This window comes from Salmo salar, chromosome 14 (genome assembly GCF_965601325.2).
Source record: "Salmo salar chromosome 14, fSalSal1, whole genome shotgun sequence".
In the NCBI taxonomy this organism is placed as follows: domain Eukaryota; kingdom Metazoa; phylum Chordata; class Actinopteri; order Salmoniformes; family Salmonidae; genus Salmo; species Salmo salar.
Window position 1 is genome coordinate 27,476,427 of NC_138304.1, and position 24,452 is coordinate 27,500,878.

The following is a 24,452-nucleotide window of genomic DNA, read 5'->3' on the forward strand; positions in this document are numbered from 1 at the left end:
TTTTTCAGTCAGTAGAAAGGCCTATTTAGTGTTCAAAGTTTTCATAACTGTGACCTTAATTGCCTACCGTCATGCTAGAGGGTCATGTCTGTTACTGTCTTAACGACCGTTCCACAGGTGCATGTTCATTAACTGTTTAAGCATGGGAAACAGTGTTTAAACCCTTTATAATGAAGATCTGTGAAGTTATTTGGATTTTTACGAATTATCTTTGAAAGACAGGGTCCTGAAAAGGGGATGTTTCTTTTTAGATGTATGTTGTGTCAACAACATAATACATTCTAAACAAATTAAACAACATTGTCGGTAGGCTAGTCCGGTCTTTCTGTTCTGTTGTGATTTACCGTTCCATTTTCATAGAATTTAAATGGTTTGGCCTATGAATAACTGATATTTTGTCCTCTCCTCCAGGCTTCCGTCCTTCTCTCCTCCAGGACCCGGAAAAACTGTTACGCTGTCGCCATATGTAGGAGAGTGTCAATTCGTGTATCCTACTGCGGTGGAGTTTTGAAATCCACCACACACACTTTGAAACAGCTGTTGTTTTTCTCAGATGAGAAAAGAATGCACACATTTAAAAACAATACGCTACTTATGCTTTTATCTATAAAATGTATAGCACAACTATCTACATTTCTTTTTACACATGTATTTTGGGTTTCCCCCTCTGTGATTGAATTTTCCTGACAATACACTAGAGATTTTTTGTATTATTATTTTTTGTCTTATTATTAATTCTTATTTACAATGACAGCCTACCCTGGCGAAACCCAGACTATGCTGGGCCAATTGTGCACAATCACAGCTGGTTGTGATACAGCCTGGAATTGAACCAGGGTCTGTAGTGATGCCTCTAGCACTGAGATGCAGTGCCTTAGACCACTGCGCCACTCAGGAGCCCTCAGGAGAGATGAAGGAGAGTTTCATTTCATACAAGCACATTAGTATCCACGTTTTCTCTGCACATCTGATTACCTTTGACCTTTTTCAAGCGGAGGCGAGGAGAGGACAGAATTCCAATTTAGATTCTCCCTTTGTAACAGTGATTTGATGGTGCAGAGTTTTAGAATACATGTTGCCCTCTAGTGGTGATAGGATAGTACCTCATTGGGGAATTAAATCTTGCAACAATAAACTGCACATTTATCACATTTGTCGTTTAGGCAAAGGCTGCATGAGTCAATCTGTTGATGCGAATTGTGGTAAAGTTACATTTGTAATCTGTAGGCTTAAGTAACACATTTGTAATGATAATAAACACAACAGCTTGCATGGCATTTGTTAAGCAGTACCCCAGTATTTGATATTATTAATTCTCTGTTCTATTCAAGTCAGCAAAGCTGTTGTTTTTTTTATCAACCAACCTAGGCAGAGTTGGGCACTCAGCCAATTATCCAACAGCGCTGTCGCCATAATGTAAACAATTTCATTTCCAAGCAGCATAGCATGTTAGCAGTATTGAATCCTAAAACAAATACAAATTCTAAGAAATGTAAAATGATCAACATCCATATTTTCCATTTATTACTGTGTGATTTAATCAGAATCAAGTGCCATCTGCTTTGAGACAAAAAATCTGAAACATCCAAAATATCACCTCACATAGCTGCAGCCTATAAAATAGACTAGAGAGTAAAAATTGACATCATAACTCAAGTGGGGAAAGCCAAGGCATGATGAAATCACTAAATACCCCAGGCACAAAGTAGATTAAGCCTAGCAGCACATGACCCAATCATTCAGAGGCAGACAGAGCCCACAGCAGGCGATGTGTTAAGGGGACAGAGTCAGCAAATTAACCCCATGGGATCACAACATGGTCCACACACAGAGGGCCAGATTGGATGGAAAATAAATCAAAACAAAGCTTTTTTAGGCCAGCCCACCCACAATAGCCAGCGACAATAACATCACAACAGAGGAAATGTGAATATTTGGAACAAATGGCGTCCCATACTAAAATAATCCGAACTGCGAAGCCTCCATATGCAAATAAAAAAAGTAATTACTTAGTCAGAGGGTTAGGAGCATCTGACACTTTGAGGTTTTAATCTGACATATGGTTTGTTTGTGGGAGCAGAGGAGTGTTGTCATACAGAAGGTTTAAAACTGATTTTAGGGGGTAGAATACTAATTGTATATGATTCAGACTACAAATATTTTAGTTCCATAATATTATATCATCTGTTCCCCCCAACATAATCTCTGATGTTTTATGTGATGACATCACAGGCATAGCAATAGGATCTCAAATGGTCACAAGCCTTTTGAGAAGAGGAGCCTCAGCCATATTATATCCCTTCTTAGTTGAGACCATTACAATGTGCTTCAATTACATAAAGAAACTAGAACGGTTCCTTTATGATTATGACACACAACCATTTTATGCCCAGTCTGTGGAGAAAATGACTGAATTGGCGTCACTTTTACATCAGGGCCTAGTGGAGAGGAAACACTTTATTTTAATATATTTCCTCCCTTCTTGTCCTCTGTCATTTCTCTGTGATAGTAAACTCTCCTGGACGCATCCATCAGTTTCTGTGGCCAAGAGTGGGAATAAAATCATTAAACCATAAGTCACTTGGCAAGCAGGAATAAAAGGCCCTCTGTTTCTCTGAGTCCTCCTGAAAAGAGCTGCATGGTTTGTTGGTTTCATTCAGAAACCAACAAGTTAATGTTGCATATAATGTAATGTTTTGGTACTTGGCATAGTATATGACTACTGTAAGGTAAAACTGGTGTAATCAGAGGTGAGGCTTCTTCCAACGGCAAATCATTTTAGAAAGGGTCTGAAAAATGTACCAAATATGATACATGTATGACCACACGAGGGCCCCAGAGAGAGCTCTGAGAAGACAGTTCTTTAAAAAAAATGCTGGTTCCAGGACCCCACCTGAAATAAGTAATTCAGTATCAATAACAAAACCAGAGTAGAGCTACAATTTTCTGGTTCTCAATAGATTTGGGATATTTAAGAATACAGTACATACTAACATTCACTTACATTGAAAAAATCACCCTATAGCCTGTGTGAGCAATGTGCTGTGAAAAGCACAGAACGTGTCACGCTATCAACACCTGTCATTCACTACTAGCTACATAAAGGTGATGTTTAACCCTCAGTGGTATAAATGTTTAAGCATTCCCTATAATGTTTCTGCCGTTTCTATACAAGGCTTTATTTAGTTTTGAATTGATCAAATTGCCCCATTGTAAAACAGTGCCCACTCAAGTGCCCACCACATACTGGTTATACTACTTGTGACAGGTTATATTCCTATAACCCTAAGAGGATAGCTAGGGACCTCTGTGTGCTTCCTTGCCTGTGTGTGTATACCCTTTCTCAGGGCTAGGGAAACCCCCTTGGCCCTTCCTCAAGACATGAAGGGACTGCTGAAAATAAACCCCTATTAAAGCCATTTTATTCTTGCTTCAGAGAATCATGACAGCAGAAACTGTCTCCCTCTGTAACATGTTGTGGGAGATATTTTGGGACATTAGCCTGCAAATAGACCACAAACCTATACATGACACAGAGAGCCAGGACAGTGATCTTAATTATTATGATGACAATTAATGATGCATCTTATCTACAGTATATGGTCCTATGCTTCTGTATTGCATATACTGCGTGTACACTTTAGAACATAGTGTTTTGGAAACATAGTGGTGGAAAAAGTACCCAATTGTCATACTTGAGTAAAAGTAAAGATACCTTAACAGAAAATGACTCAAGTAAAAGTGAAAGTCACCCAGTAGAATTGCTCAAATATGCTTAAGTATCAAAAGTAAAAGTATAAATCATTTCACATTCTTTATATTAAGCAAACCATACGGCACCGTTTTCTTATTTTTTTAATTGACGGCTAGCCAGGGGTACACACCAACACTCAGACATTTACAAATGATGCATGTGTGTTTAGTGAGTCCGCCAGATCAGAAGCAGTAGGGATGACAAGGGATGTTCTCTTGATAAGTGTGACTTAGACCATTTCCCTGTCCTTCTAAGCATTCAAAATGTAACAAGTACTTTTTGGGTGTCAGCGAAAATGTATGGAGTAAAAAGTACATTCTTTTTTTTAGGAATGTAGTGAAGTAAAAGTTGTAAAAAAAAATGTATAGTAAAGACACCCCAAAAAACGACTTAAGTACTTTACACCAGTGAGTGTTTTAGCACGTAGTAGCCAATGACATTTAAATTGGTCTCGGGAAAATCGCACGATGGGTCATTTTGGGGGCAGTGATTTAAAAAATAAACAGTCTACATGTGAAAGGTTTTGTCAATAAATAGTATACTTAGTTGTGACTGTCCTGTTTATGAATATAACATTGAGGAATTATTTGGATAGTCTGGGGGTCGGTCTACTCTTATTGAAGACAATAATAGTCTTCAAGACATGTTTAGCGTACAATTTCAAGGTAAGAATTTCAGAAACCCATTTTCACCAACAGAAATGGTTATGGCAGTAGTTGTTTTCAATGTTTCAGTACCATATAAATATTAAGTCACCAGTATTTAGGGACTGTTACCAATGCAATGCTTTCTCATGACCAAATGCCATGGAGCCACCCAGGGCTGTTCCTGTGGTGATGAAGTTTGACCATCCCGTGTCAGTATCATGATGAGGGAACAGTCCAATGGAAGATTATCTTCCTCCACCACCACTACAGAGAGAATTGGTCCCTTATTCTATATGATTGAACTGGGTCATTTAACTGTGAAGTGGCCAGGACTTTATAGAGGATTGTAATACAGATCATTTAGTTTAACTCCAGGAGGTCCAGTAGGATAGGGAGAGTGGAGATCACTGGTTTAGTGAGAAGCTGAGCCACAGGGCTGAACCACAGTCCATTACCCCACATTTAGGTCCTGTACTGTTGGTTTATGTGGCTATAAGGATAGTTCCAACCAGCAACACAGACAGATGAATTTCACCGCAATAACCTACAGATACTCTTTTAATAGAAGGAATTATTTAAAGATCATCTATCATTATTATGTTTAAACTAACCCCAACCAAACATTTAGGATAAGTTGTTACATATGTATGTTTTGTAAATGTGCCCACAGAGAAGGCTTAGAGATTGTATTCAGTTGACGTGATGCCTTTCATTTGTGATTTCCTGGCTCTGTTTATCTGACTGTCACATCCTAATTTTCTTTAAGCTATGGAGGCTGGGAGCATAACTGGGTCAGTTATACTTCCTGAATGCTCCTGACCCGTCCAACGAGGGAAGGACAGGGTACTGGCTCGCATGGCAGCACATCTGCATTATGTCTCTTGCTATAAGGGCACAAGGCGAGACCCAGATGCAGACACAGGAGGCAGATGGTTGAGCTCTGATATTTATTATAACAAAAAGGGGCAGGCAAAAGGCTGGTCGGAGACAGGCGAGAGTTCATTAACCAGGTCCGAGTCCAAACAGTACCAGGCGATAGGCAGGCTCGAGGTCAGGACAGGCAGGGGTTCAGTGATCAGGTTCGAGTCCAAACAGTACAAGGCGACAGGCAGGCTCGAGGTCAGGACAGGCAGAGTGGTCAGGCAGGCAGATTTGGCGTCAGGACAGGGAAGGGTCAAAACCAGGAGGGCTAGGAAAAAACAGAGACTGGCAAAAATAGGAGCTAGGAAAACCCCTGGTTCACTTGGCAAAACAAGACGAACTGGCACAGAGACAGGAAACACAGGGATAAAAAACACCCGGGATAATGGGGAAAACAGGTGACATCTGGAGGTGGGTGGAGACAATCACAAAGTCAGGTGTAACAGATCAGGGTGTGACACTTGCCCGTGGTGTTTTTTGATTTTTTTTTACCCATTTCAGATTTGTCTGGGTTGGTTCTACTGGGGTTTGATTTTCTATAAAGGCTTTCATGTCATGTTATTCAGGTGGATTTTGACATGTGCACGCTATGCTACAGTAAGGTGTTTTAGCTGACCTTTTATTGCCAAATAAGATGTTATATTTGATATACAACCAGCTTTTTTATTTACTTGTAATATATTCTATTTATCTGTATTTTAGTTGTTACTGTTTTCTGTCATGGCATGTTCTAACACATCCAATCTCTCCTGTCATCTAAACCCACATCAACTCTTTGGATTTTGTCCCAAAAAAAACACTAATTATTCAGAGATATTCTAACAATGAACCAATTCCCTGTTGTCTCTATGTAGCCTACCATTATCTTAAATTACAACTTATCTGTTAGTTTACCTCTATATCTGTCGTCTCTGATGATGTGAACTCTCTACTAACTAGCAAGCAGATTTCCCTGAGGCAGCCTATCAGAGAGCAGAGCTCACTACACACTACTTAGTAAGGTTGTAGCTGCCTGCATGCGCTGGCATCCATGCCTACTCAGCAGAACCAGGACAACTGTCAAACTGTAATCATCTGTGCTCTCTGCAACCTTATGCCATTAATACTGTGTAGGCTAAACATTCCGTGCTGAGATTACCTTCATATTAAGGAAGGGTTTTACCTTTACCCTGGCATCCGTTCGACTAGATTAGAGGTAATTTGTCACCAGTGTGGGATCATCTAAGCATAATTTACTATAAGCATGTGAAGAGATTAACAGAGAGAGAGAGGGGGGGGACAGCAATATGAGAGAGAAAGAGGGACAGCAATAAGAGAGAGAGAAAGAGAGAGAGAGAGAGAGAGGGGGGGGGGGACAGCAATATGAGAGCGAAAGAGGGACAGCAACAGCAATAAGAGAGAGAGAGAGAGAGAGAGAGAGAGAGAGAGAGAGAGAAAAACAGCAATAGGTCAGCGACACAGAGAGCGCTTGTGAGGCTTCTGACTCTCCCAATGCAGACTCACAGACCGTTGTACTGCAAGGCACAGCACAGCAGAGTGCACATGTACGTCCTATCTAACTAAGGAGCTGGGCTTTGTCTAAAGATACTTTTTTCTTGTAGGCGACAGACAGCTAATCCTCCGTGTCCGCTCAAGGCTTGGCACTCAGACTACTGAGAGTTTGATTACCAACTGGACTGACAGACTGACAGAAGTGTGTGAGAGAGAGGAGCCAGCTAGACGGATATACAAGACGTCCTGGAGTATCTGACCGGAATTCGTGTTGACGGTGGAAAGATGACATCCAAGTCGTCCAGGCTGGGCAGACCCTCATCGGCAGGGTCCAAGCAGCCCTCTCAGAGGAAGGATTGCCCGGTGGGTAACCGCTCCTGTATGCTGCGGGTCGGGGAGAGGCTGATGAGGGCTGGGAGTGAGGGGAACCTACATGTAGTGAGACCCAAACCTGTCCAGCAGACACCCCTGGAGGAAGGACACCAACAGTCCGGCTCCATCACACCCAAAGGTAGGAACTCTCAAAGTCTTTAAGCTTATAGTCTAAGGCACTTACTACTGTACTGCAAGACTTTAGCAGTAATTTACTAACTCATTGTTTTCTGATGATGTACTGTATGAGCCATAGGATATTGTATTGACAATGACATTGTGTCAAAGTCAATACACCACAAATGAAATCTGATTATGTATAGTGTTACAGTGCTACTGTAGCCAACAGTACATGCCTCTGTGCATCAGTCATGATCACCCCACCAACACTCTCACACTCTCTTTATCGCCCTCACCTACACGCTGACACACAGACAGGCAGACAGGCAGGCAGGCAGGCAGGCAGGCAGGCAGGCAGGCAGGCAGGCAGGCAGGCAGGCAGGCAGGCAGGCAGGCAGGCAGACAGACAGACAGACAGACAGACAGACAGACAGACAGACAGACAGACAGACAGACAGACAGACAGACAGACAGACAGACAGACAGACAGACAGACAGACAGACAGACAGACAGACAGAGATACACAATTACTGTACAGTATGTGGAGGGCTTAGATCACCTTGTCAGAGGGCTATTTTGTATTGTCATGCATTCCTGGGTGAAGCACGAGTCTGGCCACATTGTTCTGCCTAGGCCCCCTCAGCGGCCAGTGGATTAAGCCCTGGGGTCAACCCTTTTAGCTCTCATTGTGCTGATTAGTTACATTCCCCCTCTTATCATCACATTCTCTTTCAGTAAAGTTGGGTTAATCTCCTGCCCCGGTTCAAAAGCAACTGCTGCTGCAGACCCTCTGATTGCAAATTGTACCGTTTTGAATTTAACCTTGCCAACTCTGCAGCTGGAATCAGTCGCATAGAGAAAAAACATTTCTCACACTATCCAGGGTACAAATGAGGCTGTGAGTGAACTCAGGTTCCCTCTAGGTTTAATATATAATTTGAGCTGACAAACAATGGCTGCGATACATGGCCTATAGCTAACAGATGACATTTCCTGTGGCTGTCTATCAATCGTCAGTTGCTGCCAGTGGCAGGCTTAACACCATGTATTTGTAGAAAGATCTGAACACTAATCCTCTGCTCTCCTCTCAGGACATGATACAAGACTGTTCTGCTAAACTACCCTTTAACCAGCCTATTTTTGAAATGCCTTCCCTTTCTCCATACATTGTGACAAACTCTATTTCTCACACTGAGCCCTCGGCTTAAAATCCTCTCACACTTGCTGTCACATGCAAGTGACATAGAGTAGACTTAAAATAGAATAGAATAGTACTGAACCTGGTCTTCTATCGTGAGTGATAGTAGTCTAGCAATTTAGTTGGGAGTAAATAACCTGTTGAGTTTTAGTGTGTGAATGATTCATCATGAGGGCCATCCCAGCCATGGTTCGCCTGCTTAACAGTTGATGATGATCTCATCTTTCATTGTCTACATCTGTTGTTTATTGTGTTTTAGTTAGTATTGTCAATTCTAATATTCAAATGTAAGTTGTAGCTACTCACAATTCACCATGTTGCTGCCAGTTGCTCCATATATTTTCTGTCAAATAATAATTATACCGTTTTCTTTTGATCTAAATCTTTTGGCGCATCTCAATGCCTGCCACTGGACACAGTCTGGTGGTAATTATCAGTGCATATGTCAATATCTAAGCTGCAAGATCACCCAAAACTGTAGTATTAACCGGATGACTTTTGTGCCTTTTAACCCCTTTTATACATTGGCTGTTTAAGCTACAGACTGGGTTGTACCATTGGATTCGTATATTTTTTTCTGCATCCGTAGATACCAACCATTAGCCTGTGTGATTAACGGGGGCTGAGCTACAGTGGTGTTTGTGAGACAAGGACAGATCCCGAAGGAGCCGCGGGGCCTGGTCTTTTTACAAAATTGTCTGTGGAGTCCAAATGATTTGAGCTACAAACTATTAAAAGCAATCTATGAAAATCTGAGACTCCCACGAACACGCACATTTTGCTCTATGACTCTCAAGCTAAACAAGAGTCGTTAGAAGGTAAGGGGTTCGTCTACATAGAAGATCATAGGAAATCACAGGACATACTGTAGTGTCTATGATACTGTAATAAGCTCACATAGTTGCTGTCACAAACTCCACACTCCACACAGTTGTCATTGAGTAGTTAGATATTCATTTCCCATTGAGCAAACAATTTCCATACTTACAGTATTCATATAAATGAATTGTTATCAGGTTTTTGCTTTGGCGGACCTTGAATGTAACTGTTTATGTCAAATTGTTATCTGTTCTATTTGTAGCCCTGGTTGTCCTGAAAATAATTGTAAAACACTTAATTGAGAGGCTAAATATAAGGGGGGACACGCAGATAAATGAAATGCCCATTTTTTGCTGGGGTCTTGGGGCTGATAGGGTTAAAGAAAAGACAGTTCTCAACAGGCTTTCTCAGGTTTCAGCTTCAAAGTGGATGCCTGTTTTTTAGATAAAGATACTGGTGTCTTCATCAACACCTTGTCTCCAAAGATCGAGATGGGTTTTTGAGCAAGTGTTGACAGGTTTTAAAGTTCATACTTTTAAACATCAATATCCACTAGATTAAACTAATGGGCAAATCTGATGGTATTATTATCAGAATAATGATCCACTGAAATGTACAATCCTCTTGTGAAATTTAACCTAAGTGCTCTGTCAATTGCAACATGAAGACTGTTTGTCATGATGTGGAGTAGAAATGGATTTAGGATGTGAATTATACTTTTTTCATTACATTGTATTCTTTATTGCCTAAAAAACCCTCATCTGTGCATCATTATTGGATCTAACAGACCTTTTTCATTTTGACCAAGGCACTTCATTTTCAGTTACGTAACCCATGTGATCTGTTAATTATGGCAATCCTTGTGTCATCTCAGGCAGCAGCCTAGCTCGCAGACCTTGATTCTGATTCGCTCTGACAGCTGCGTGATTTCAGATCAGACGGAAATCTGCCCGGTCCCGTCCGTCCCAACCCCCACCTCCCACCTCTACAGCCTCTACACTACAGCCCTAATGACATGTGTCTTTTTTATAGCCACAACAGTGATGCATGCTTTCATGAACTCAACACAACATCTGAAACAGCTGCTCAGTTGATTTAGACTTCATTTTGTTTCCTTGTTAATAATGATTTAGGTGATACTGGCGTGACATGGCTATTTCTGTGGCTTTGGTTTAGTCTCGGGATGAGATGCATACAGATGACATCATCGAGGCCAATGTTCTCATAAACAATAGAAATTCCTGCTCTCCCATTCGGAAAACCATCCCTAATTCTCCAAATTACTCCTTATAACTAGAACTGTGCCCCTTCTCTTCCAAGTTTATGATTGACTCAGATTGCCTTAAGTAACTACCCAGCTACCCTGCAGATATTTACTTTAAAAGAACCCTTTAAAATGAAAGTTTTCATTGCCGTTTGTTTTTCTTCCCTCTGGTAGATTCACAGGCCAACAGAGGAGCGTACACACAGCCTGTAGCTGTATGTTATTGTAGCTAATAGAGCCACCCAGGCTAAAAAAAAATGTAATACAAATTCTGGATGTCCCTCTCTCTTGATGTCCATAACCTGTTACAGTAAGTATGTAAGGACATTCATGTTACATGCTTTTATTGTTGTAACGTTTTGTTGCACACCATATGCTTGACAGCCCCCACCAAGACAGTTATTAAAAACACTCCCCCGCATACTAGTGGCTGGGGGCATAATGTGAGATCTAAGTCATGCAACAAGGATGAACAAGCTAGGGAGAGAAGAATAAGCACATTCTGTATAAACTGATTAGAGCGTACCCTAAAGCCATGTTTGGTCAAGTTCACACGAGGTTACTGAAACTATTGTACTTAAAATGTATTTACCTAGTCTTTGTGATAGCATGCCAAATTACCTATAAAGAAAATGTATTTGGAAACTGTGGTTGGCAAAGTTAATAACAGCTGATAATGAGCATAATAGGGCATGTATTATTAGTATTAAACCGTAAAGGATCAGTTCAGACTTCTATGCTATTTATAAAATGCTACCCTGAACCAAGCAACAGGTTGATGTCATGCGAGGCATCGATTATTGTGAAAGTCTGTGTTTATTAGGTGTTTTATTGCTACAGTATGCCAACAGTGTTATACTGTATATAGTAGGCTATAGGCTATTTCAGGCAGCACATCAATTCCACCCTCTCAACATCTTTGAAAACTGACTGAAGGGTCAATTAAGTAAATTACATTGAACACAGGTTTTGATTTAAAGCGGGTGTGGCGTACCTCCCCATGTCTTTACATGAGATGGATACGGGAATAGGTTTTTGATTAAATTGTTGGGCAATCTAGATAATTGAAAGATAAGTGAAAATTCACTTAACAGACAAGCCAACATCCTTCAGGAGTGTAAAAAGGGGAGGGGAAATCCTTGGGATAACTTGTGTTAAAGTCAGTGATCAGTAGGGCTGTATGAGTTGATAGAGCTAGGCTCTTTCCAAATGGCATCCTATTCCCTACACAGGGAACTACTTTTGACCAGATCCCTTGGTGCACTACATAGGAAAAGGGATCCATTTGGGATGCATAACTAGTGAACGAGGGGTCTTAAAAGGATGGGGAAGTAGCCTTGTGAGCAGACAGAAAGGAAGAGTAAAATATTACTACGCTATTGCTTTGCTCTCCCAGGACTCATCTTTCAAAACGGTCTCATAAGATATTTTTTTTCTAGCTCATGAGGGTTTATAAAACCTTGTCACATACTATTTCATAGCATATTTTCAAGGCTGAATGTCCAAGCCTTCAGACTCAGTGAAGTGCATCAGATAAGTCTCACAATATCAACAATATGTAGTCTGCCTCCTCTAGACCAGACTGCCTTTATAGGATTCTGTTGTTCACAGGATTCTGTTGTTCTTCTCAGATGTTTTTTTTTTCATTGATCAAATAACTAAAGTATACTGTAGCTTGGTAACTTATTTTCTAATTACCAATCTATACTTGAGTTATTTGACTTTGTATGTAGAGGCCATGAGTAACTTGGTCAAAAAGAATGGCACCAATTGGCCTATATGCGGTCTCACTTAAACCCAAATATCCGTCGCCCCGTTTGACCTAGAGGCTTGAAACTTTGTACTGTATGTAGGTGTATTTCTTCATGCTGAACAAATTTGCCTCAAGGACCCATAAATTCTGTTAGGACAGATTTTCCTCCAACCTGGACATTTTGGAAAGCTTCTCATGAACCTTAAGTCCAAATAACACCAAATTCGGGTATGTAGACCCATGTTACCTCCTAACTTATACTGAACAAAAATATAACGCAACATGTAAAGTGTTGGTCCCATGTCTCATGAGCTAAAATAAAGAAATCACAGAAATGTTCCATACGCACAAAAAGTTGTGCACAAATGTGTTTACATCCCTGTTACTGAGCATTTCTCCTAATTGAAGGTTAATTTCTCTACCATAAGCCACCTCAAACGTTGTTTTAGAGAATTTGGCAGTACATCTAACCGGCCTCACAACCGCAGACTTTTTCTGTCTGTTATAAAGAGAAAAACTAATTCCGATTGGCTGGGACTGGCTCCCCAGTGGGTGGGCTTGGCTCCCAAGTGGTTGGGCCTATGGCTGCGCTCCTGCCTAGTCATGTGAAATCCATAGATTAGGGAAAAATGAATTTATTTGAATTGACTTGTATTTCCTTGTATGAACTGTAACTCAGTAAAATCTTTGAAATTGTTTGATGTTGCGTTTATAGTTTTGTTCAGTGCAGTTTGAGAAAAGCTAAGGGATTGATTAAGAGATGGCTGAGTTACAGTCAAAACTGTTCGCTGCTCTGGTACCCCAATGGTGGAACAAGCTCCCTCACGACGCCAGGACAGCGGAGTCAATCACCACCTTCCGGAGACACCTGAAACCCCACCTCTTTAAGGAATACCTGGGATAGGATAAAGTAATCCTTCTAACCCCCCCCCCCCCAAAAAAGATATAGATGTACTATTGTAAAGTGGTTGTTCCACTGGATATCATAAGGTGAATGCACCAATTTGTAAGTCGCTCTGGTTAAGAGCGTATGCTAAATGACGTAAATGTAAATGTAAATGTTATTGATAAATCAGGAAATCAGATTTTACGTGTTCATTTAAATCCTTTGTAAATCCTCTCTACTGAAACCTTTTGGCGTCATCAAAGACATTACCATGATGAACCATGTTAAGTTTGGCATTGATATAAAAAAGCAAACTATTAACAATTAACTTTTTTGACTATGGAACGCTTATGCTTAAAATAATCATAAAAAATCTTCTCGTAGACTAAAAGTCAGATTCACTCCAAATTTGCTCTTTGCACTCATCACAATAGTCCCTAAAGAGTTAGAGAAAATAACATTGATGCATTAAAAGATGGCCACACTATACCAGTAGATGCACCTTCAAGTCTTTCCACAGATTTTCAATGGAATTCAAATCTGGGCTTTGGCTGGGCCACTCAAGGACTTTTACATTCTAAGGGGCCTAGCCCAAACCATGAAAAACATCCCCAGACCATTCAGGTAGCTAGCGTTCTCCTGGCATTTGCCAAACCCAGATGCGTCCGTCGCACTACCAGATGGTGAAGCGGGATTCATTATTCCAGAGAACGCGTTTCCACTGCTCCAGAGTCCAATGGCGGCGAGCTTTACACCACTCCAGCCGATGCTTGGCATTGTGCAAGGTGATTTTAGGCTTATGTGTGGCTGCTCAGCCATGGAAACCCATTTCATGAAGCTCCAGACGAACAGTTATTTTGCTGACGTCACTTCCAGAGGCAGTTTGGAACCCAGTAGTGAGTGTTGCAACCGAGGACAGACTATTTTTACGCACTTCGCACTTCAGCAGTCCCGTTCTGTGAGCTTGTGTGGCCTACCACTTCATGGCTGAGCCGTTGTTGCTCCTAGATGTTCCACTTCACAATAACAGCACTTACAGTTGACCAGGACAGCTCTAGCATGGCAGACATTTAACAAACTGACTTGTTGGGAAGGTGTAATCCTATGACGGTGACACATTGAAAATCACTGAGCTCTTCAATAAGGCCATTCTACTGCCAATGTTTGTCTATGGAGATTGCATGATTGTGTGGTCGATTTTATACACCTGTCAGCAATGGGTGTGTCTGAAATAGCGGAATCCACTAATTTCAAGGGGTGTCCACATAGTTTTGTATATATAGTGTATGTAAATTAGATATTTCTGTATTTCATTTTCAATAAATAAGTCAACTTTCTGATGGCACTGTGACCTAATATACTAAGAAATACTTCCAACATCTTCTTCTCATGAAACACAAGACCAAATGACAATTATTGGGGAATGTTTACCCATGGTACATGTCTGATTTTACATGTCCATTTAAACCACTGTAAATCCACTCCACAGTGGCCTATCAAACTTGTCATTGATATCATGGATGTCCCTAAGATGAACCACACTGAATTTGGAAACTATAAATAACTCATTCTTTGCATATGTAACTTTAATGCTCAAAATTATCTGCAATCATCTTCTCCTCGTGAACCATACATCAGATTCACTCCAGATGTTGTATTTAGACTCATTACATCAGTATTTAATGGTTTTGAGAAAAAAGTACCTATAGATGCACGCACTGTACCTATAGATGCATGTTAGCGCATATGCTAAGTTGGGCACACTACACCACTAGATGGCACCATATCTCACAAGGGCTATAAGAACTGAATCGATGGACATGGGGCCATGAAATTTGGTATGTGAACATATTGTATATGTCCTCAGAAGCTGTGAGAATATAAAGTCACTGCAAAATTAGATGGCTGCACCAGACCAGTTTGTGGCACTATAGATGTCAATGGCACCAGTCGCACCATAGGATATTAGAGCAAAAACTATTGATCAAGTGGACTTTGTCTCATGCAAATGTTAGATTTAAATTATGCAGACGAACAATGTGAAATATCATGAAAATAAAGCTGAAAATATTTCACAAATCTTAACATAAACCATTAGTAATATTGACCCCATTATTGGTATATAAATATATATATATTAAGTGTATATTAAGTAATGACTTTAAGAATGATTACCTGCTGCATTCAAAGATAGCCAACCTACAGCACTAGACTAAACTTAACTTGTGTCATCCTTGTGGTATTGAGAGATAAACATGGTAATACTTTCACTGATTGCACATAAAGGAAGATAGTTCCTACATGAAGGAATATACAAACAGTTTATTAGGTACACCCATCTAGTACCGGGTCAGAACCCCTTTGCCTCCAGAACAGCCTGAATTATTCGGGGGATGGAAACAAGGGACCTAACGTGTGCCAGAAAAACATTCACCACACCATTACACCACCACCAGCAGCCTGTACCGTTGACACCAGGCAGGATGAGGCCATGGACTCATGCTGCTTATGCCAAATCCTGATTCTTCTATCAGCATGACACAAGAGGAACTGGGATTCGTCAGACCAGGCAATGTTTTTCCACTCCTCAATTGTACAGTGTTGGTGATCGCGTGCCCACTGGAGCCTCTTCTTCTTGTTTTTAGCTGATAGGAGTGGAGCCCAGTGTGGTCGTGTGCTGCAATAGCCCATTCGTGACAAGGACCGGCAAGTTGTGCTGTTCTGCACACCACTGTTGTACTGCACCAATATCTGCCTGTTTGTGTTCCGTCTGTTATCTTGCATGATTCTTGCCATTCTCCTTCGACCTCTCATCAACGAGCTGTTTTCAGCTACAGGACTGCCACTGACTGAAGGTTTTTTGTTTGTTGCACATGTCTCTGTAAATCCTAGACACTGCGTGAAAATCCCAGGAGGCCCGCTATATCTGATATACTGGAACTGGCGCGCCTGGCACTGACAATCATACCACGCTCAAAGCCATTTAGGTCACTCGTTTTGCCCATTCTAACTGTCAATCAAACAGTTCCTGAATGCCTCAATGCCTGTCTACCTGTTTTTTTTATAGCAAACCACAGCCACATGACCCACTGTCAGTAGGAGCGTACCATTTTCGTGAATGAGGTGGTGTACCTAATAAACTGGACACTGAATGTACTGTACATCGCCATTCATAGGCTTCATTAGGAAATGTGTTGATGATGTTGTACCCACAATAACAATCCGGATATACCCCAGCCAAAAACCCAGGATGAACGGAGAAATCCGTACCATGCTGAGAAACGGGAAAGGTGAAAGGGGATACCTAGTCAGTTACACAACTGAATGCATTCAACCAAAATGTGTCTTCCGCATTTAACCCAACTCCAGAGCCTGTACTGCAGCATTCAATGTCAGCAGAATGAGCCCAGATGACATGTACAAGGCAAGCAGGTACGAGCTCCACAAATCCATTAGGGACGCAAAAAGACAACTCAATGTGTTACCCACCAAAGCCTCCCTACCAGATGAACTTAACATATTCTATGCTCGCTTCAAATAATATTTTTGCAGGAATCTCCTTGCGAATGATTTTGCCGAATGATTTTGTATCTCCGCCGGCCTGGGCAACCTGAGCTTTTGCTATCTCATCCGACATGTTGCTAAACTTTGGTCCAGGATAGCTCTCGGTGCTCCGGACTACCAGGTCTCCGAGGCTGAAAGCTCAAAAGAGTGAATACTCACAAAGCCGCCGGCCCAGATGGCATCCTTGACCGCGTCATCAGTGTGTGCACTGACCAGCTGGCGGGCATCTAATTGGACATCTTCAACCTGTCCCTGTCCCAGGCTGTAATCCCCACTTGCTTCAAGGAGACCATCGTCCCAGTGCCCAAGAAAAGCAAGGTGACATGCCCAAATGACTATTGGCCCGTCGTACTCACCCATGTCATCATGAAGTGCTTCGAGAGGCTGGTCACAGCCCACATCAAGGCCAGCATGCCAGGCACACTGGAACGACTACAATTTCCCTACCGCTCCAACAGATCCATGGGAGAGGCCATCACTATTTACATGGCACTAACCCATCTGGACAGGAGGAACACCTACATGAAAATGCTGTTCATTGACTACAGTTCAGCATTCAACATCATTGTTCCCTCCAAGTTCGCCACCAAGCTCAGTGCCCTGGGTCTAGACACTACCCTTGGGAACTGGATACTGGACTTTCTAACGAGCATACCACAGGCTGAAAGGGTTGGCAACAACACCTCATCCACACTGTCTCTTAACACAGAAGCACCCCAGGGGTGTGTTCTCAGCCCTCTGCTGTACTCCCTGTTCATCCACGACTGCGTAGCTCTCCTATAGGGAGGAGGTGAACTGGCATTGTAGTGCCAGGACAACAACCTCCCCTTCAATGTCCGCAAAACAGGAAGCAGAGGAGGGAACATGTCCATATCAACAGGACTGCAGAAGAGAGAGTCAGCAGTTTTAAGTTCCTCTGCATCCACATCACCAAGGCCTTGACACGGACCAACAACAACAGCGCCTCTACTTCCTAAGGCGGCTGAAGAAACATGCCACCTCGTGTCCTCTCAATACTACCGCTGCACCATCGAGAGCGTCCTGACAGGTTGCATCACAGCCTGGTACAGGAACTGCTCTGTCCACGACCGTAAGGCCCTAAAGCCGGTGGTGAAGACGGCCCAGTACATCACTGGGGCCGTGTTAACACCAATCCAGGACATCTACTTGAAACGGTGCCTGAGGAAGTCCCAGCAGCATCATCAAAGACCTTACACACCCCAGCTACAAGCTGTTCACTCCCTTAGCGTCGGGGAGACATTACTGGAACATGAGGTCTAATACCAACAGGCTCAGAGACAGTTTCTATCTACAAACCAATCAGACTTCTGAACACTTGAACTGAACTGACCACCTGCACTGACTCTCCGCACCTTAGTACACATGCACTCACTCACGCACATACCCACACAGACATCCACACATCCACACACACATACATCAGTGGCGACTCCTCAGAGGAGGAAGGGGAGAACCATCCTCCTCAGTGAATTTCATAAAAATACTAAATATATTCACATTATCAAATCATTTATTAAAATACACTGTTTTACAATGAAGTCCGGTAGTACAGTAACCTCAACAGCACACTGTAGGGTAGCACCATAGTGTAGCCGGAGGACAGCTAGCTTCCGTCCTCCTCTGGGTACATTGACTTCAATTCAAAATCTAGGAGGCTCATGGTTCTCACCCCCTTCCATAGAATTACACAGTAATTATGACAACTTCCGGAGGACTTCCTCCAACCAATCAGAGCTCTTGCAGCATGAACTGATTACAGCTGTGAATTTGTTATATTCATTGCTAGACAGTCTTGTCATAGATTTTAAAGCCGTTTTAAGTCAAAACTGTAGCTAGGCCACTCAGGAACATTCAATGTTGTCTTGGTAAGCAACAGCAGTGTTTATTTGGCCGTGTGTTTTAGGTTTGTTTGTCCTGCTGAAAGGTGAATTTGTCTCCCAGTATCACGTGTGCTCCCTCTCCGGCCTCTAGGTCACCAGGCTGCTCATTAGGGTGCACACCTGTCACCAGCGTTAGGCACATAATGACACTCATCTGGACTCCATCACCTCCTTGATTACCTGCCCTTTATATGTCACTCCCTTTGGTTTCTTCTCCAGTCGTCATTGTTCCTGTTTCATGTCGGTGCGCTGTTCATCTTTCTTGTTTGTTCATTTATTTATTAAATGTTATCACTCTCTGAACTTGCTTCCCGACTTTCAGCGTACATCATTACACCCAGGGTCTTTTGGCAAGCACACTGGACTTGGTTTTCCTCAAGGATTTTGCCTGTGCTTCGCTCTAATCCGTTTCTTTTAATCCTAAAAAACTCCCTAGTCTTTGCTGATGACAAGCATGCCCATAATATGAAGCAACCACCACCATGCTTGAAAATATGAAGAGTGGCACTCAGTAATGTGTTGTGTTGGATTTGCCCCAAACATAATGCTTTGTATTCAGGACATAAAGTTAATGTATGTTTTGGAATATTTTTACTCGGTACAGGATTCCTTATTTTCATTCTGCCATTTAGGTTAGTAATGTGCAGTAACTACAATGTTGTGGATCCATCCTCAGTTTTCTCCTTTCACAGCCATTAAACTCTGTTTTAAAGTCAGCATTGGCCTCGTGGTGAAATCCCTGAGTGGTTTCTTTCCTTTCCAGCAACTGAGTTAGGAAGGACGCCTATATCCTTGTAGTGACTGGGTGTATTGATACACCATCCAAAGTGTAATGAATAACTTCATCATGCTCAAAGGGATGGATATTCAACCTCTGCTTTTTTGCATTTTTACCCATCTACCAATGGGTGCCCTTCTTTGCAAGGCATTGGAAAACCTCCCTGGTCTTTGTGGTTGAGTCTGTTTTGAAATTCACTGCTCGACTGAGGGACCTTACATATAATTGTGTGTGTAGGGTACAGAGATGAGGTAGTCATTCAAAAATCATGTTAAACACTATTATTGCACACAGTGAGTCCATGCAACTTATTATGTGACTTGTTAAGCAGATTGTTACTCCTGAACTTATTTAGGCTTGCCTTAACAAAGTGGTTGAATACTTATTGACTCAAGACATTTCAGCTTTTCATTTTTAATTAATTTGTAAAAATGTCTAAAAACATAATTTCACTTTGACCTTATGGAGTATTGTATTTGGTTTGGAAGTCCATATGTTTGTGAGTGAAGTGTTCATTGTGTTTCTGTCCTGGAATATGACATGCTAGTCAATGATAGACATTGAGAGTTACTTTTACAAAATCAGTAAAGATCTGACCCACCAGTAGAGGGTGCCATCACCCTTAAGTTTTTTATTCTCAGCATTGAGATACAATTCTTCGAATTGTCATGGTTGTCCTTCTCTCGTTATCTCTACTCTGCGATAAGGATACAAAAACCCATCCGGAAAAATATCTTCCTCATAACCATAATGACATTTTCCAGCATTGTGCAAAGCGATATGTAGTTGAAGCTGAAGCATTCGCTGGCTGGCTGTGTAGTGTAGTCAGTGAACCAATGCAGCATGGCAGATCAGAGATCCACCTTCGGGGCAGAAGTGAACTAGATCAATCAGCTCAGCTTTGTCAAAAGGAGAGAGCGAGACTAGGCTTCCTTTCCTCTCCTCGGCTCTATCTGCTGCTTCCCTTGCGTCTCTCTTTCTCTCTCACTGTCTCTCTCTCTCAACACTCTTCAATCCACTTGTGCGGACTGTCACACAGTGGACCTTAAGTGTCACATCCACTTGGCAGGCTTTTCATGTTAAATTAATTCAACTGCTGAACAAAAATTGGCAGTTTTGGGGGGGGCCAAAAAACAAAACTGTATAGCTGCCATATTAGACTAAATGTCAAATGTTCTGCTATAGGAAAATGAAATATTCTTTATGAACATGTAGGCTACATTTACAATCATCATAATGATGTGATGATATTCATTTGAGCGATTTAATAGCCTAATACAGTATATCCTTACAGTGCATTCGAAAAATATTCAGACCCGTTGACATTTTCCACATTTTGTTACATTACAGCCTTATTCTAAAATGGATTAAATATTTTTTTCCCCCTCAACAATCTACACACAAGCCCCCATTATGACAAATAAAAAACAGAAATACCTTATTTACATAAGTATTCAGACCCTTAGCTATGAGACTCGAAATTGAGCTCAGGTGCATCCGGTTTCCATTGATCATCCTTGAGATGTTTCTACAACTTGATTGGAGTCCACCTGTGGTAAATTCAATTGATTAGACATGATTTGGAAAGGCACACACCTGTCTATATAAGGTCCCACAGTTGACAGTGCATGTCAGAGCAAAAACCAAGCCATGAGGTTGAAGGAATTGTCCATAGAGCTCTGAGATAGGATTGTGTCGTGGCACAGATCTGAGGAAGGGTACCATTTGAAGGTCGCCAAGAACACAGTGGCCTTCATCATTCTTAAATGGAAGAAGTTTGGAACCACCAAGACTCTTCCTCGAGCTGGCCGCCCGGCCAAACTGAGCAATCGGGGGAGAAGGGCCTTGGTCAGGGAGGTGACCAAGAACCCGATGGTCACTCTGACAGAACTCCAGAGTTCCTCTGTGGAGATGGGAGAACCTTCCAGTAGGACAACCATCTCTGCAGCACTCCACCAATCAGGCCTTTATGGTAGAGTGGCCAGACGGAAGCCACTCTTCAGTGAAAGGCACAGCCCACTTGGAGTTTGCCAAAAGGCAACTAAAGGACTCTCAGACCATGAGAAACAAGATTCTCTGGTTGACCTCTTTGGCCTGAATGCCAAGCGTCACATCTGGAGGAAACCTGGCACCATCCCTACGGTGAAGCATGGTGGTGGCAGCATCATGCTGGGAGGATGTTTTTCAGCGGCAGGGACTGGGAGACAAGTCAGGATTGAGGGAAAGATGAACGGAGCAAAGTACAGAGAGATCCTTGATGAAAACCTGCTCCAGAGCACTCAGGACCTCAGACTGGGGCGAAGGTTCACCTTCCAACAGGACAACGACCCTCAGCACATAGCCAAGACAATGCAGGGGTGGCTTCGGGACAAGTCTCTGAATGTCCTTGAGTGGCCCAACCAGAGCCGGGACTTGAACCCGATCGAACATCTCTGGAGAGACCTGAAAATAGCTGTGCAGCTACGCTCCCCATCCAACCTGACAGAGCTTGAGAGGATCTGCAGAGAAGAAGGGGAGAAACTCCCCAAATACAGGTGTGTCAAGCTTGTAGCATCATACCCAAGAAGACTTGAGGCTGTAATCGCTGCCAAAGGTGCTTCAACAAAGTACTGAGTAAAGGGTCTGAATACCTATGTAAATGTGATATCTGTTTTTAATTTTTAATACATTTGGAAAAATGTAAAAAAAAAATGTTTTTTTTTTACTTTGTCATTATGAGGTATTGTGGGGGAAAAACAATGTAATCAGTTTTAGAATAAGGCTGTAACGTAACACAATGTGGAAAAAGTCAAGGGGTCTGAATACTTTCCGAAAGCACTGTATATACAACCAGTGCACTATGCAAGAGCATTACTTGTATGAAATTATGTGAAACTACAGTTTCAGGGCTTTTCTCCATGTACAATATCAACGATGCCCAACGGAACATTTAAAATGAGTGTTGATACAGCCTACCATGAGTGTCTTAGGTTTACCCAACAGTGAAAATTGAATGCATGGAGGTCAAACTGTATTGAGAGAAAATTATATTTTTGTTCTGTATAATTTTGTTCTGTTCTTATGAAAGCTCAAATACTAAATGTGACACATTTTAGTCCGCTTACTAACATCTAACGTCAAAGCCTGATGAATTTAAGTACAACAACAAAACATTACTCTTCGCTGTGGAATTAGCCTATTTTCCTATGCTTGATTGCATGGCCTTGGTTTGCAGGTTCACTTCTGATAGAAAATGAATGCTGATTTGAACAATAGACCCAAATAGTAGTTATTTTTAAAGTTTTCATGGAAACTATTGGTGGGGTTTCCAGTTTGACCATGACCTTGACCTCAGAGTCCAGCTGTGTGAAGAGGGAACGGGGGGGGAGGTGGGCCCCACAGAGGACAGACTAATGATATCAAACCTTTTGTATTATTATGAAAAAGAGAATTATACAGTACATTTGTATTATAAAGGTACATATGTTCAATCTTTGACCATCTGGAACTTATGTTGTAAAGATATGTATTTGTTGATTAATTGGTTAAGCCATGTATTCCCAACATGCACTCATAGGCTGGAAAACAGGGTGTTTGGAAAAAGTGAGGACAGCTTTACAATGGAGCTTCCTCAGGAACACACACACACACACACACGTTTGTTTTGACCATAACTTTCCACGTATAACCTTGCACTACAGAAAGACCTGAACACTGTGTGCACTGTCAATGCAGAATTCATAGTGATTAAGGGAATAGCGTACAAAGTCATGGAATATCAGTACATACGGCATACTCACTGGAGAGGGAGAAGAGGTAAGGCCATAGCATAAAGTAATCTAAGTAAAGACTAAATGTTTATCTGTTGATTTGTGTCTCTGTGGTCTTTGCAGTATTCCTCTGGTGGATGTGTCTGGATACTGTGACTGTCATGTTAGTGAATAATGATCCAAGGTGTCATCGAGGAATCACCAGTAAACTGAACCTGAACTAAAGCAGCAGTCAGTGGTAGTAGTAAGAGAGACACTTTAATAATATTCCTCGTATTAGCCAACTAATACCCAGTTTTAGCTTAATTAAACACTCAGTCAAGTGGGGAACGCTAAGCTTAAATATTTATAGCAGGATAAAAGACAAGAGGGAGGACAAGGTTCCCGAGCGGTATTACTGTATTTAGAAACTGTATTACATAGATGGATTAAGCCCATTCCTTGGAAGCTCATCAATTAGTCTGAGACTTTGACATGCAGAGAATTCTTACAACACTAAGCATGTTTCCTGACAAGTATGTCTACATAGGAGCTTATGATGAACTGTAGGTCTAGCTCACATGGTGTTATACTGTATGTTACTTCGATGTGCAGCTGGTTGAAGAAACAAAATATGATACAGAAAGTCTACACATAGCCGAATATAATCTGACACTACAGTTAGGCATATGTAATTCTGCTTTGTAACCCAGACCTACAGTTCATCATAAGCTCCTGACCCATAGTCTATTTCAGGTTAAGGAACTACTGTGCACTCAAATGATGCAACAGAAAACAAAATAGTCCTGCCTCTTTAACTGTTTCAGATAAATCAACAAAAACATGTTTCATAGCCAAGATTGAAGCACTGGGGAAATTCTCAACAGCTGTGTACATCCCTGCCTGCCTGCCCATCCCCACCCCCCCTCCTGAGGAGGCTTCACAGCACATTGCACATGCCAGAATGAGTTCCCTCTCTCCCTCGGCTCCTCTTGCCTAATTCCAGGAAGATAAATAGTCCAGCTTGACTACAACTGAGACTCATACATGGGTCTCTGACCTGCCTACAATCTCTGCTTTCTGTCTTTGTTTCCTGGTAGCATGCCTCATGCTCTCTTCCATTATAACCGGAGTATAAAAGCAGAGGTAGTCTTGCTGATTTAAACTCACACATTTGCTTCATTTTATATCCAACTGGATGGGTTGGGATATGATACAGAAAGGACCTGAACTTGCTATATTCTGGTTACAAGCC

At 41.8% G+C, this 24,452-nt stretch overlaps 1 protein-coding gene across 4 annotated transcripts in view; it reads left to right on the top strand.

The window, feature by feature from the left end:
• The first annotated feature begins 6,768 nt into the window (after positions 1 to 6,768).
• Positions 6,769 to 24,452, top strand: part of si:ch211-207d6.2 (sickle tail protein homolog) — a 77,814-nt gene continuing 60,130 nt past the window's right edge. For 2 of the 4 annotated variants that reach the window (XM_082960864.1, XM_082960865.1), the window contains exon 1: positions 6,771 to 7,324. In XM_082960864.1, the coding sequence (XP_082816990.1) occupies positions 7,099 to 7,324 (226 nt within the window). In that variant the 5' untranslated portion in view covers positions 6,771 to 7,098. Of the gene's footprint in view, positions 7,325 to 24,452 lie in introns of all 4 variants that reach the window. The other 2 variants (XM_082960866.1, XM_082960869.1) reach the window with 2 other exon arrangements.